Raw genomic sequence first — 14,369 nt, forward strand, 5'->3', positions numbered from 1 at the left:
ACGGGGGTGGGGTGAGCCCCCCAATGTGACCCCCCAAAAAAAGGCACCGACCTGCAGAGTGGGGGGGGGGTCAGGGAAGGGACCCCCATGCGTGTGAGGGTGTCACAAAAGGGGATGTGACCCCCCCCCCGTGTGACCCCCTCCCCAAAAAACACCAACCTGCACAGTGGGGGGGTCACAGAAGGGGACACCCGTGATGGATGTGACCCCTCTGTGCACCCCCTCCCCAAAAAACACCAACCTGCAGAGTGAGGGGGGGGTCACAAAGGTGGGGGGTCAAGAAGGGGGGGACACCCCCAGCATGGATCTGAGCCCCCCTGTACCCCCCAAAAACACCGCCCTGCACAGTGGGGGGGTCACAGAAGGGGGGGACACCCCCAGCATGGATGTGACCCCCCCTGTACCCCCCAAAAACACCGCCCTGCACAGTGGGGGGGTCACAGAAGGGGACACCCGTGATGGATGTGACCCCCCTGTGCACCCCCTCCCGAAAAACACCGACCTGCAGAGTGAGGGGGGGGTCACTGATGGGGACACCCATGATGGATGTGACACCCCATGTGCACCCCCTCCCCAAAAAACACCGACCTGCATAGTGAGGGGGGGGTCACTGATGGGGACACCCGTGATGGATGTGACCCCCCTGTGCACCCCCTCCCCAAAAACACCGACCTGCAGAGTGAGGGGGGGTCAGGGAAGGGGTCCCCCCGAGTGGGGGGGTCACAGAGGGGGGCTCAGGGAGTGGGGTGACCCCCCCGTGCCCCCCAGCACCACCACCCTGCACCGCTACGAGCTTCACCCCCTGGCCCCCCTCACCGCCAGCCCCGGCCCCGAGTTCAGCACCGCAGTCAAGGTGAGCAGATGAGGATGAGGATGGTGATGGTGATGATGATGATGGGCACGGGGGGGGGGGCAGCCCTGCTTCACCCCCCCCAAAAGATGGTGATGATGATGATGATGATGGGCACGGGGGGGGGGGCAGCCCTGCTTCACCCCCCCCCCCAAAAAAACCCCAATCCAGGTGCAGAATTTGGGGTGCTACCCCCTGGAGAACGTGACCCTGCACATGGCCCTGCCCGCGCTGGGCCACGCCGGGGCCACCATGCTGGCTGTCACCGAGGTGCTGCCTGACAACGTGAGTTTGGTTACACCGGGGGGACTTTTGGGGGTCCCCGTGTCCTCTGAGCCCCCCCCGTGCCCCCCCCAGGCCACCTGCAGGCTGCACCCCCCCGATAGAGGAGCCCCGGTGGTGCCGGTGCCCCCCGAGGAGATGCTGAGAACAGAGAGGCTGGTAGGGCTGGGGGGTCCCCAAAACTGCCAGGGGGTTTGGGGGGGCTCCCCGGTACTGGGATCATACTGGGATTGCCCCTGGGCACTGGGATTGCTCCCGGGTACTGGGATCATACTGGGATTACCCCCAAGCACTGGGATCGCTCCCGGGTACTGGGATCATACTGGGATCGCCCCTGGGCACTGGGGTCACACTGGGATTGCCCCCGGGCACTGGGATCAGCACCAGGATCACCCCTGGGCACTGGGATCTCCCCCTGGGCACTGGGGTCACACTGGGATCACCCCCAGACTTTGGGATCATCTCCAGACACTGGGATCACCCCCTGGGAACAGGGATCACACTAGGATTGCTCCTGGGCACTGGGATCAGCACCAGGATCACCCCTGGGCACTGGGATCACCCCCAGACCCAGGATCACCCCCAGACTTTGGGATCACACTGGGATCACCCCCGGGCACTGGGATCATCCCCGGGCACGGGGATCACTCCCAGACTTTGGGATCACCCCCTGGGCACTGGGATCACACTGGGATCACCCCTGGGCACCGGGGACACCCCTGGACCCCAGGATCACCCCTGGGCACTGGCATCACCCTGGGATCACCCCCAGACTTTGGGATCACCCCCTGGGCACCGGGATCACCCCCGGCACCAGGATCACCCCCAGACTTTGGGATCACCCCCTGGGCACTGGGATCACCCCCGGATCACCCCTGGCTCCTTCCAGATCCCGTTTTTCAAGGACTGCGGCGACGACGACGAGTGCGTCACCGACCTGGTGCTCAAGGCCACCACGGACATCGTGGGCTCCAGGTACCCCTGGTGTCCCCCCCGTGTCCTCGTGGTGTCCCTGGGACCCCAAGAGCCCCCCGTGACCCCCCTGGCCTCCAGGCAGAGCCCCTACATCCTGCGGAAGGGCCGGAGGAGGATGCTGGTGGAGGTGGAGCTGGAGAACCGGCAGGAGAACGCCTACAACGCCAGCCTGTGGCTGCACCTGCCTGGGAACCTCCACTTCTCCAGCCTCGTGCTCCAGGTACAGCCTGGGGGGAGCCCAAATCCCTGGGGAGCCCCACCAAGTGCCTAAGGAACCCCTCCAAAGTGTCTTCCCATTCCCATTCCCATTCCCATCCCTCCTCTCCCCCAGCTGGGATTCTTCTCCCACCCGAAGCCCTCCCGGGAGGAGGAGGAGGAGGAGGACGAAGAGCACTGAGGTGACAGCTCTGCTGGTGGCACGAGGACATCCCCGTGACCCTCTGGGCCCCGTCCCAAGGTTTGGGATGGGTGGAGGGACGAGGAGGAGACGCTGGAGCCCCCCGAGGATGGAGCAGGGGACAGCCGGGCGTGGGAGAAGTGGGAACGGCCTGGGATGGAGCAGCTCCAGCAATAAAGCTCCAGCCTGGGGAACTCTGGGAGCTGGAATGTTCCTTCATCCAGGGGGAAACCTGGAATGATCCCAGAGGGGACACAGAGGGAGGGGGGAGATGCAAACCCCAGCCCCGGCTCAAAGCCAGGTCAAAGCCAGGCTCAAATCCTGGTCAAATCCAGGTCAAAGCCAGGCTCAAAGCCAGGTCAAATCCTGGTCAAAGCCAGGTCAAAGCCAGGCTCAAAGCCAGGCTCAAATCCTGGTCAAAGCCAGGCTCAAATCCTGGTCAAAGCCAGGCTCAAATCCTGGTCAAATCCAGGTCAAAGCCAGGCTCAAATCCTGGTCAAATCCAGGCTCAAAGCCAGGTCAAAACCAGGCTCAAATCCTGGTCAAATCCAGGTCAAATCCAGGTCAAGTCCAGGTCAAAGCCAGGCTCAAATCCAGGTCAAAGCCAGGCTCAAATCCTGGTCAAAACCAGGTCAAAACCAGGTCAAAACCAGGCTCAAAACCAGGCTCAAAGCCAGGTCAAATCCAGGTCAAAACCAGGCTCAAATCCAGGTCAAAACCAGGTCAAATCCAGGCCAAATCCAGCCTCAAAACCAGCCTCAAATCCAGCCTCAAATCCAGGATTTTGAGGATCAGGAATCTTGGAATTCCTGATTTCCAGTAGGATGTGGAAGAGGGAAGAAGTGGAAGCAGGAAATGAGTGGGGGAAAGAAGTGAAAAAAGGAAAATTTCTGACCCCCCTCCAGAAATCCCCATCACCAGGGGAGCTGGAAATGCTGGAGAAGAGAAAAGCACTGGGATAAATTTATAAATCCAGCTGGATTTTCCTGATTTTGTAGATCCAGTCCTGTCCTAGGATTGGGGTGTCCCAGGGCAGGGAGGGAGGACAGGGACAAAGTGTCCAGGAGGTGTTGGGATCCCCTCCCTTGGGGACAAACTGAGCAAATCGGGGTTTTCCTTCCCAAAAAAGCTTTTTCTGAGCTCGTTTCTGCCCCCTCCCAAGCTCCTGCCCCCCTTTCCCAGCTCCAAGGATGATTTGGGAATGGGAATTCATTGAGAAAGGCCTTTATTGGACGGAAGAGCAAAGAAAAATCAGGAATTAAATCCACGTGGGTGTGGAACCACTGAGCCCAAGGGGTTTGGGAACGTGGGAGGGGGGTCACAATGTCCCCCCAAAGGGCAGCCAGTGGATCCCACGAGGATGAGGAAAATCCCAGGATTCAGACCTGGAAAAGTCACAGGAAATGGGAAACAAAACCCCCAAAACTTCTCAAAACAACCAAATAATCAGGAAAAAGAAAGAGTTTCCTTAAGTTATGGTGGGGGGAGTGGTCCAGAATTCCTGCCTGGAATGACTCGTGGGGGGGTTTGGACACACCTGGGGCCACAGGCAACGTGGAAAAGGGTCAGAAAAAACCCCAATCAACCCCAAAACCAGTCCAGGATGAGCCAAAATCCTGCTCAGAGCATTCCTGATACCACGGCGTCCCCAGAGCCTTTCCCGGGGACTCCTGAGGGTCCAACCCCCCCTAAGGAAGGCTTCCAGAACCTTCCTTCTCCCACCTGCCATGATTTCACAGACCCCCCAAGGATTCCATCCCAAAACGGGGCAATAAAAATCTCTCGTGGCTGCAATTCCAACCTCCTGGAGTGCAGGAAGATCCCAAAAATCCCCTTTTTTTACCCCAACCTTTTCCCAGAGAAGGCGACGAGGGGGGGGACTGGGAGCCCCTCTTTGGATCAAAAAACCAAACCCAAAAAAAAAAACCAACCAAACCTTTCCTGCTACAAAAAAATGAAACCAAATCACTCCCAAAAATCCCCCAATTTAGGGCTAACGAGGCAATTCCATGGAGCAGGAGGAGAAATTCCTGGGAGGAGAGCGCTCGGTGCCGCAATCCCACAGGGCGGGCCCCCAAATTCCTGCTACCCAAGGGGGGGGTTTGTTGGAATTCTCAATGGACACCTCGAGTCTGGGATGCCTCTGGAAGCTTCTGGAACGTTCCAGAACTTTTCAGGAGGGTCAGAAAGTCCATCTCTCCTGCACGGGGCTGTCGGAGGAGTCGGGGTTTGGGATTTGCCTGCTGGAATCTTCCCCCTTCAGGCTCTTCCTGCACACGGGACACGTGTCGTGCTGTGGGGAAACACAAAGTTTTTACCCCAAAATGCTGAGAATTTAAATTTTCTGTGCTGATCCAACAAGGAAATGTGATGTTTGAGCTGAAGGCGTGGAGAAAAATTCCAAATTTTTTTCATAACACTGAAGATCGGGGCGGAAAAATTCGAGTTTAAGGTTTGAGAATGCAGTAATTTATATTTATATTTAATATTTGTAAGGCAAAGCAGAAATTTTAGGACAATTAGTTTAGTTTTAGGAAGTTTTTCACTTTCTTCTTTATGAGTTTGAGTAGTTAGAAATAATTAATTAGAAATAATTAATTAGAAATAATGAATTAGAAAGAAATAATGAATTAGAAAAGTCTGCATTGTGGGCTTGGTTTTTCACCTTTGTAAGTTTGAATAGTTAGAAATAATTAATTAGTAAGGAATAATTAATTAGAAAAGTTTGCATTGCGGGCTTGGTTTTTCACCTTCTTCTTTGTAAGCTTGAGTAGTTAGAAATAATTAATTAGAAATAAATAATAAATTAGAAAAGTCTGCATTTTAACCTAGTTATTATGTTAAAAATAAAAATAATTGAAGTGTCAATTCTTAATTGGACAGTTTGGCCTTAAAAGACCCTAAAGAGAAAATTAGGGTTAGGCTTATTTTGTAGCTTGTTAATTGAATATTGCACAACTCATCATCCAATAAATGTATTACATTATATTACATTATATTACATTATATTACATTATATTAAGGCGTGGAGAAAAATTCCAAATTTTTTTCATAACACTGAAGATCGGGGCGGAAAAATTCGAGTTTAAGGTTTGGGAATGCAGTAATTTATATTTATATTTAATATTTGTAAGGCAAAGCAGAAATTTTAGGACAATTAGTTTAGTTTTAGGAAGTTTTTCACTTTCTTCTTTATGAGTTTGAGGAGTTGGAAATAATGAATTAGAAATAATTCATTAGAAATAATGAATTAGAAAGAAATAATGAATTAGAAAAGTCTGCATTGTGGGCTTGGTTTTTCACCTTTGTAAGTTTGAATAGTTAGAAATAATTAATTAGAAATAATTAATTAGTAAGGAATAATTAATTAGAAAAGTTTGCATTGCGGGCTTGGTTTTTCACCTTCTTCTTTGTAAGCTTGAGTAGTTAGAAATAATTAATTAGAAATAAATAATAAATTAGAAAAGTCTGCATTTTAACCTAGTTATTATGTTAAAAATAAAAATAATTGAAGTGTCAATTCTTAATTGGACAGTTTGGCCTTAAAAGACCCTAAAGAGAAAATTAGGGTTAGGCTTATTTTGTAGCTTGTTAATTGAATATTGCACAACTCATCATCCAATAAATGTATTACATTATATTACATTATATTACATTATATTACATTATATTATATTATATTATATTATATTATATTATATTATATTATATAATTCCTGACAGGGATCAAGGAATTCCTGACAGGGATCAAGGAATTCCTGACAGGGATCAAGGAATTCTGACAGGGACCAAGGAATTCCTGCCAGGATCCATCCATCCATCATCCATCCATCCAAAATCCTCTGGGAACATGAGCTCATCCAGGGATCAAGGGAATCCTGATAGGGATCAAGGGAATCCTGACAGGGATCAAGGAATTCCTGACAGGGATCAATCAAAGAATTCCTGCCAGGATCCATCCACACAAAATCCACGGGGGATGGAGCACCCAGGGATCAAGGAATTCCTGCCAGGGATCAAGGAATTCCTGCCCAGGGAATCAGGAAATCAAGGAATTCCTGCCATGATCCATCCACACAAAATCCACAGGGATCAAGGAACCCCTGAGCTCCTTTGGTGACCCCAGGGATCCTTGGACATTCCAGAATTCCACAATTTCTGGCCTCTCTGTGGGCTCAGCCACGTGGAACTCCAGCTGCTCCTTGGCTTCCCAGAAAAGAGGAGGACAGGAGGGTGTGGAAAACCACAGGATAAAAATATCCTGGGTGGAATTGTCTGCTTTGACCACAATGGAGGAGTTGGGTTCCGGGAGGGGAGGGATCCTGGGCTGAAAAATTCATGGGATTTTTGATTGCAAAGCCAGGATTGCTCTGAGACACCCCCAGGCAGATTTCCATGGCAATTCCAGAGCAGAGGGTGGGGAGAGCTGGTCGGAGAGGGAAGGAGGGGTTGAGAGCACAAACAGGGATTTGGGAGGGGAAAATCATTGTGGGGAGGGGGAAATCATCATTGGGAGGGGAAAAAAACATCATGGGAAAATCATGGGGACAGGAAAATCATCGTGGGGAGGGGGAAATCATTGTGGGGAGGGGAAAAAAAACATGGGGAGGGGAAAAAAACATAATAGGGATGGGAAAATCATCGTGGGGAGGGGAAAATCATCATGGGATGGGGGAAATCATAGTGGGGAGGGGAAAAAAAACATGGGGAGGGGAAAAAAAACATCATGGAGAGGGGAAATCATCATGAGAAGGGAAAAAAAAACATAATGGGGAGGGGAAAATCATTGTGGGGAGGGGAAAAAAATCATCATGGGGAGGGGGAAATCATCATGGGGAGGGGAAAGAAAACATCATGGGAAAATCATGGGGACAGGAAAATCATCGTGGGAAGGGGAAAATCATTGTAGGGAGGGGGAAATTATCCTCATGGGGAGGGGAAGAGTCAGAATGGCACATTTTAGGACTCCCCAAAGACTCTGGAGAACGGTGCAGGGTGTCAGAGAGAGCTCAGGGTGCCAAAGGGAGCTCAGGGTGACAAAGGGAGCTCAGGGTGCCAAGGAGGGACCTCAAGGTGACAAGGAGGGAGCTCAGGGTGCCAAGGAGGGACCTCAGGGTGCCAAACTGGACCCCAGTGCCCCGGCTGTGGGTTTGGCAGCCACCCACCGACTTGCTCCTGCGTCACGGGCACGGTGGGCAGCGAGGAGATCCTCTCCTTGTCTGCTGGGGGCGGCCCCGTGTTCTCCAGCTGTCCCAGGAGCTGTGCAGAGGACAATGCCAAAGGGAGAGCTCAGGGTGACAAAGGAGCTCAGGGTGTCAGTGGGAGCTCAGGGTGACAAAGGGACCTCAGGGTGACAAGGAGGGAACTCAGGGTGACAAGGAGGGAGCTCAGGGTGACAAAAGGAGCTCAGGGTGCCAAGGAGGGAGCTCAGGGTGACAAAAGGAGCTCAGGGTGACAAAGGGAGCTCAGGGTGCCAAGGAGGGACCTCAAGGTGACAAGGAGGGAGCTCAGGGTGCCAAGGAGGGACCTCAGGGTGCCAAACTGGACCCCAGTGCCCCGGCTGTGGGTTTGGCAGCCACCCACCGACTTGCTCCTGCGTCACGGGCACGGTGGGCAGCGAGGAGATCCTCTCCTTGTCTGCTGGGGGCGGCCCCGTGTTCTCCAGCTGTCCCAGGAGCTGTGCAGAGGACAATGCCACGCTCAGGAGGGGGCGGGTGCCCCTGGAGCTGCCCCCCTGGCACGGCTGCCCCTCACCTGGGTGACGATGGCGTCCAGGCCGCTCTGTCCCCACGCGTAATCGCCGGGGCTGGAGTGCAGCATCCCGCTCCTGCCAAGGGGAAATTCCCAAAAATTCCCAAAAATTCCCCAAATTCCCGGATTCCCAGAGCGGGCACGGCTCACTGGGGTGGGCTGGGGGGTGGTACCCACCAGGAGAAGGGGTGCTGGGAGCCAGGAATGGCGGAGTTGGCAAAAAAGCCGGCGAAGATCTGCTGGATTATCCTGGGGAACGAGGCAGGGGAGGAAAAAAAAGATGGAAAAAGGAGTTAAAGGAGGGAATAAATGGTGGGAGGGGAAAAAAAAGGGAAGGAAAAGCAGGAATTGCTGCTCTGGGGGTGAGTGGTTCATGCTGGGACAATCCCTGGGTGAATTCCAAGCAGGCAGAGTTGGACAATTCCCTTTTCCTGACCCGGGAGGGGTAACTGAGAGGGGTTGGCAAAAACTTTTATTCCAAAACTTTTATTTTGTTTTCAAAGGTGAAAGTGAGGCAATGGAAGGGTTGTAGTTCATGCCCATCACAATCAAAACCCAATTTCTAACTTCTAAATTTATTTCTAAAATCACTTCTAATTTCTGAATTTATTTCTAATTTACTTATTTATTTCTAAATTTATTTCTAATTTCTAAACTTATTCCTAATTTCTAAGCTTATTTCTAATTTCTAAACTTATTCCTAATTTCTAAACTTATTTATTTCTAAATTTATTTCTAATTTCTAAACTTACTCTTAATTTCTAAACTTATCCCTAATTTCTAAATTAATTTCTCATTTCTAAATTTACCCCTAAGCTCACTTGAATTTCTACATTTATTTTCAACTCCGCTCCCCTCCCACCAACACCTGCCCCACCCCACAACATTCCCAGCCCGACGTTTCTTACCCCAAATCTCCCCCTCAACCCCCCACCCCACAAACCTTTTAGTAAACCCCAAAAACCCCTTCCCAAACCCCAAAACCCCTTTCCAACCCCAATTTTCCCAAACCCCAAAAACCCCGTTCCAAAACCAGTTTTCCCAAACCCGGATTTTTTCCAAACCCCAAAACCCCCTTCCCAAACCCCAAACCCCCTCCCCAGCCCCCAAACCCCTTTCCCACCCCATTTCCCCGCTGCCCCCCGCCCCTCCGGCTCACCCCTCGATGGCGGGCGAGCGCTCGGGCCGGGAGCTGCCCCGTGCCCGGTACCTGCGGGCCACGGGCAGCCGTGGGGGGCGGCCGGGACCCCAAAGCTCGGCCGGGGGACCCCAAAGCTCGGCCGGGGGACCCCGCTCCACGTCCCTGCCCTCGGCGTCCAGGGAGGCGCCGCTCAGGAAGGGCCGGAAATCCGGGAAGAACATGGCGTGGTCCAGGTGGTCCCAGAGCTGTTAGAGGCGGGGTAATTAGCCGGTGTTAATTGGGTGGTTGGTCTGGTCTGTAATTAATTATTCACTCTGTTAATTGAGTGTCGCGGCGTGGCTGATGAAATTCTGTGATGTCGTTGGGAGGGGCTGCGGGCGGGGGGAGGAGCCAGGGGTTCCTACCTGGATACAATCTGAGGGTTGGGATATGGGGCAGCCTTTTCCTGAAGGAAATTCCCCTGGAATTCCAGAGGATCAGCCCTTTTCAAATGGATTCCCAGCCCTTTTCCCCCTGGAATTCCAGAGGATCAATCCTTTCCCCCTGGAATTCCAGAGGATCAGCCCTTTCCCACTGGAATCCCAAAGGATCAATCCTTTCCCCCTGGAATTCCAGAGGATCAGCCCTTTTCAAATGGATTCCCAGCCCTTTTCCCCCTGGAATTCCAGAGGATCAATCCTTTCCCCCTGGAATTCCAGAGGATCAGCCCTTTCCCACTGGAATCCCAAAGGATCAATCCTTTCCCCCTGGAATTCCAGAGGATCAGCCCTTTTCAAATGGATTCCCAGCCCTTTTCCCACTGGAATTCCAGAGGATCAGCCCTTTCCCCACTGGAATTCCAAAGGATCAACCCTTTTCCAACTGGATTTCCAGAGGATCAGCCCTTTCCTAGAAGATTTCAAGAGGATCAGCCCTTTTCCCACTGGATTCCCAGCCCTTTTCCCCCTGGAATTCCAGAGGATCAGCCCTTTGCCACTGGATTCCCAGCCCTTTTCCCCCTGGAATTCCAGAGGATCAGCCCTTTCCCACTGGAATTCCAGAGGATCAGCCCTTTCCAAATGGATTCCCAGCCCTTTTCCCCCTGGAATTCCAGAGGATCAGCCCTTTTCCCACTGGAATTCCAGAGGATCAGCTTTTTCTCCCTGGATTCCCAGCCCTTTTCCCCCTGGAATTCCAGATAATCAGCCCTTTTCCCACTGGATTCCCAGCCCTTTTCCCACTGGAATTCCAGAGGATCAGCCCTTTTCCCCCTGGAATTCCAGAGGATCAGCACTTTCCCACTGGATCCCCAAAGGATCAGCCCATAACCCCCTGGAATTCCAGAGGATCAATGCTTTTCCCATTAGATTTCCAGAGGATCAGCCCTTTTCCCCCTGGAATTCCAGATAATCAGCCCTTTTCCCACTGGATTCCCAGCCCTTTTCCCACTGGAATTCCAGAGGATCAGCCCTTTTCCCACTGGATTCCCACAGGATCAGCCCTTTTCCCACTGGATTCACAGTGGATCAGTTTTTCCCACTGGATTCCCACAGGATCAGCCCTTTTCCTACTGGAATTCCAGAGGATCAGCTTTTTCCCCCTGGATTCCCAGCCCTTTCCCCCTGGAATTCCAGAGGATCAGCCCTTTCCCCACTGGATTCTCAGCCCTTCCCCACTGGATCTCTCTGAAAGTCAGGAATTTCCGGGACACAAACTGATCTCCAAGCAATATTTTGGAGAAATGGACCCAGAAGAAGAGGGGGAGGGACCCAGGGATGCCTGGAGCAGGGAAGGAAGGATCCAGCTTGGAATTCCGACTGTTTGGTGACCCCATTTTTGGCTCAGGATTGAGTGGATTCCCTACAAATTCAGATTTTAAAATGGAAAAATTCTGGAAAATTTGGGAGCAGGGAGAGACTCCACACCTGGCTGAGCATCCCAAAAATTCCCAGGATCTGCCAGCACCAGGGCAAGGCTCTTCCCTGAATCCTCATCTTCCTCTCAAATGCCAATCTGGGGGAGAAAAACTCCCCCAAATCCTGGAAATTCTCAGGAAAAGAGGGAAAAAAAGGGAAAACTCACCTCTGAGAACTGAGAGGAGGGGCTGTCGTCCAGGGAATTGCTGTCAAAAAAACTGGGAAAAGGAGGAAAGTGAGGGCAGGGATTATTCCTAAAATTCCCCCTGAAATATCCCCAGAAAGGGTTAAAAAATAGAGGGAAAAAGGTTAAAAAAAATAGTAAAAGGTTTTTTTTTTCTTTCCATAAATATTAAAAAGGATAATTAAAAAAAAAAAAGAAAAAGGGGAAAAATTGATTAAAAATGTTAAAAAAGGGCAAACACAAAAAATAATGAAAAGGGATTTTTTTTCCCCTAAATATTAAAAATAGTAAGAAAAATATTAAAAAGGGGGAAAAAAGACCAAAAAAGTTTAAAAGAAAAAGGGCAAGGACCAAAAATAATGAAAAGGGATTTTTTCCCCTAAATACTAAAAAATACTAATAATTTTATTTTCTTTAGGAAAAAAAACCCACAGGTTTTTTAATTTCTAAATACTAAAAATGGTAAGAAAAAAATCAAGAAGGGAAAAAAAAACCCAAAAACGATAAAAATATCAAGAAGACAAAAAAAAGATTTTTTTTGTTGTTTTTGTAAAAGAAAAAAGAGGAAAAATAGATGAAAAAAAGAGCAAAAATAGCATTTTTCACATGGAATCTCCCTGTTATAAATGGAATATCCCTGGATTTTCTGGTACCTGGAATCATCAGTGACTTCCTCGATGAAGCCAGACTCGCAGCGAGGGCAGGTGTACTCCTGGGAAGACAAAAAGAGTGGAAATTAAACCCAAAAGCTTGGAAATTCTAAAGAAAAATCTTCCCCTTCAGGAAAATTCCTGATCCTAGATACCACAGAGCTCAAAACAACAGCAAAAAACCTGAAAAAAATCTGAAAAAAATCAGAAAAAATCTGAAAAAAAAATCAGAAAAAAATCAGAAAAAACCTGAAAAAAATCAGAAAAAAATCAGAAAAAAATCAGAAAAAAATCTGAAAAAAAATCAGAAAAAGTCTGAAAAAAATCAGAAAAAATCAGAAAAAAAATCAGAAAAAAATCAGAAAAAATCAGAAAAAATCAGAAAAAAATCTGAAAAAAATCTGAAAAAAATCTGAAAAAAGTCTGAAAAAAAATCTGAAAAAAATCTGAAAAAAATCTGAAAAAAAATCTGAAAAAAAATCAGAAAATCCCCTGAAATTTGGGCAGCAGACAGGAAAATTGAATGCAGAGGCCAGGAACAAAATTCCTTCCAAGAAGAAAAATCTTCCCTATTCCCATTCCCAGTTTTATCCCAGACTGAAGAAAAAAAAACCCCAAAAAAACCCCAAAAAAAGCTTCTCATGGATCTTCCCTCCCCACATCCCAGGAACTGGGAGCATCCAAGACTTTTTATTGCAATAATCCAAATTTTCAGCGTGCGTTTTGTGGCAGCTCCTCCCAATCCAAATCCTGGAGGAGACTTTTGAATTTTTGGATCATTTTTTTTTGGGGGTTGGATGAAATTTTCCCACCACCAGCAGCAGGTGGGTGCTGATGCATCCCTGGAAGCGTTGGGATATTTTTATTTTTGGACTATTTTTGCTGCTGGAGTCCATATGGAAAGTCTCAGCTTGGCACCCAGTAGCTGGAGAGAGATAAAAATGGAATTGGGGATAAAGAACTCTGCAGGGAGGGAAGGGAGCAGATGGCGGGTGGGATCCTGCAGATCCCTGGATTTTCCTTGGGACAATTCCCTGGATTTTCCTTGGGATCATTCCCTGGATTTTCCTTGGGATCATTCCCTGGATTTTCCTTGGGATCATTCCCTGGATTTTCCTTGGGATATTTCCCTGGATCATTCCCAGGAACTGGGAAAATTCCCTTCATTTTCACTGGGATAATTCCCTTGATTTTCCCCAGGATAATTCCGTGGATTTTCCCTGAGATATTTCCAGGGATTATTCCCAGGAATTGGGATAATTTTCTGGATTTTCCTTGGGATAATTCCCTGGATTTTCTCTGGGATAATTCCCTGGATTTTCCTTGGGATATACCCAGGACCTGGGATAATTCCCTGGATTTTCCCTGAGATATTTCCAGGGATTATTCTCAGGAATTGGGACAATTCCCTGGATTTTCCCCAGGATAACTCCCTGGATTATTCCCAGGAACTGCGATAATTCCCTTGATTTTCTCTGGGACAACTCCCTGGATTTTGCCCGGGATAATTCAGCAGAATGGACAATCCCCTCTCCACCGGCCGAGCAGAGCGGGACGGGAACGGAACGGGGGTTACGGAATGATCCCCTTCCATCGGGAACAGGACATTCCTCAGGGAATCTCCTGCTCCGTGTGGGAACAGCTCCGGGGGCTGCAGGTCCCCCTCCCTCAGGGGAGCCATTGGGGCATCACCCCTGCCCCCGCCCCGGGCCGCTCCCCCCGGCCCTCCCCGCTCGGGGCTGCCCCTCTCCGAGCCTCCCTTCCCGGGGCTCACCGGCAGCTTGGGGCTGACCTCGCCCTTGCAGCTGTGGCAAAAGAACCGGTGCTGCTGCACCGCCGCCGCCTCCGCCATCTTCCCTCAGCGCCGCCGCTGCCGTCACTCCTCCCGGAGCAGCGAGCGCGGCGCAGAGCGGCGCCGCGCTTCCGGCGAACTCGTCTGCTCCGCGCCCATTCTACAAAGCGCGGGCGGGCGGGATAGAGCGGCCCCAGCGGGGCGCGCCGCGGCGTGGCGCCCCCTGGTGGGAGCCTCCCATTGGCAGCCTAGCCGCGCCGGGTGGCGGCAGCGGAAGTGACGCAACAGGAAGTGGAGGCGGCGCGGGGCCGTTGTCATGGCGGCGGTGATGGCGGCCTAGGCCGCGCCGGGCGCTGAGGGCGGCGGGGAGCACCGGGAGCGCCGGGACAGGGTGCAGGAGCCCTGCGGCAGGATCAGCCGCTGTCCCCCCTCTCGCTCTCCATCCAGCCGCT

At 50.7% G+C, this 14,369-nt stretch overlaps 2 protein-coding genes and 1 long non-coding RNA gene across 3 annotated transcripts in view; 2 read left to right on the forward strand and 1 right to left on the reverse strand.

The window, feature by feature from the left end:
* Nucleotides 1-2,504, forward strand: part of ITGA10 (integrin subunit alpha 10) — a 19,642-nt gene extending 17,138 nt beyond the window's left edge. Inside the window, exons 18-23 of the mRNA XM_039719106.1 lie at nucleotides 769-853; nucleotides 1,022-1,135; nucleotides 1,208-1,291; nucleotides 2,022-2,107; nucleotides 2,186-2,327; nucleotides 2,439-2,504. Of these exons, the coding sequence (XP_039575040.1) occupies nucleotides 769-853; nucleotides 1,022-1,135; nucleotides 1,208-1,291; nucleotides 2,022-2,107; nucleotides 2,186-2,327; nucleotides 2,439-2,504 (577 nt within the window). The remainder of the gene's footprint in view (nucleotides 1-768; nucleotides 854-1,021; nucleotides 1,136-1,207; nucleotides 1,292-2,021; nucleotides 2,108-2,185; nucleotides 2,328-2,438) is intronic.
* LOC120506966 lies at nucleotides 754-1,302 on the forward strand. The gene is made up of 3 exons (XR_005628653.1): nucleotides 754-853; nucleotides 1,022-1,135; nucleotides 1,208-1,302. It is a non-coding gene; the product is annotated as an uncharacterized LOC120506966 (long non-coding RNA).
* Nucleotides 2,505-3,712: 1,208 nt separating the features above from the next.
* LOC120506963 (E3 ubiquitin-protein ligase RNF115-like) lies at nucleotides 3,713-14,235 on the reverse strand. The gene is given in 11 exon segments (XM_039719103.1): nucleotides 3,713-4,812; nucleotides 7,674-7,763; nucleotides 7,990-8,181; nucleotides 8,259-8,331; nucleotides 8,433-8,504; nucleotides 9,415-9,641; nucleotides 11,458-11,509; nucleotides 12,129-12,187; nucleotides 13,900-13,985; nucleotides 13,988-14,151; nucleotides 14,153-14,235. Coding segments are annotated over 11 exon segments (1,224 nt in total). The 3' UTR covers nucleotides 3,713-4,686.
* Between the last annotated feature and the right edge of the window lie 134 nt (nucleotides 14,236-14,369).

The sequence above is a fragment of the Passer montanus genome, unplaced genomic scaffold (assembly GCF_014805655.1).
Source record: "Passer montanus isolate IOZ18808 unplaced genomic scaffold, ASM1480565v1 scaffold408, whole genome shotgun sequence".
In the NCBI taxonomy this organism is placed as follows: Eukaryota; Metazoa; Chordata; class Aves; order Passeriformes; family Passeridae; genus Passer; species Passer montanus.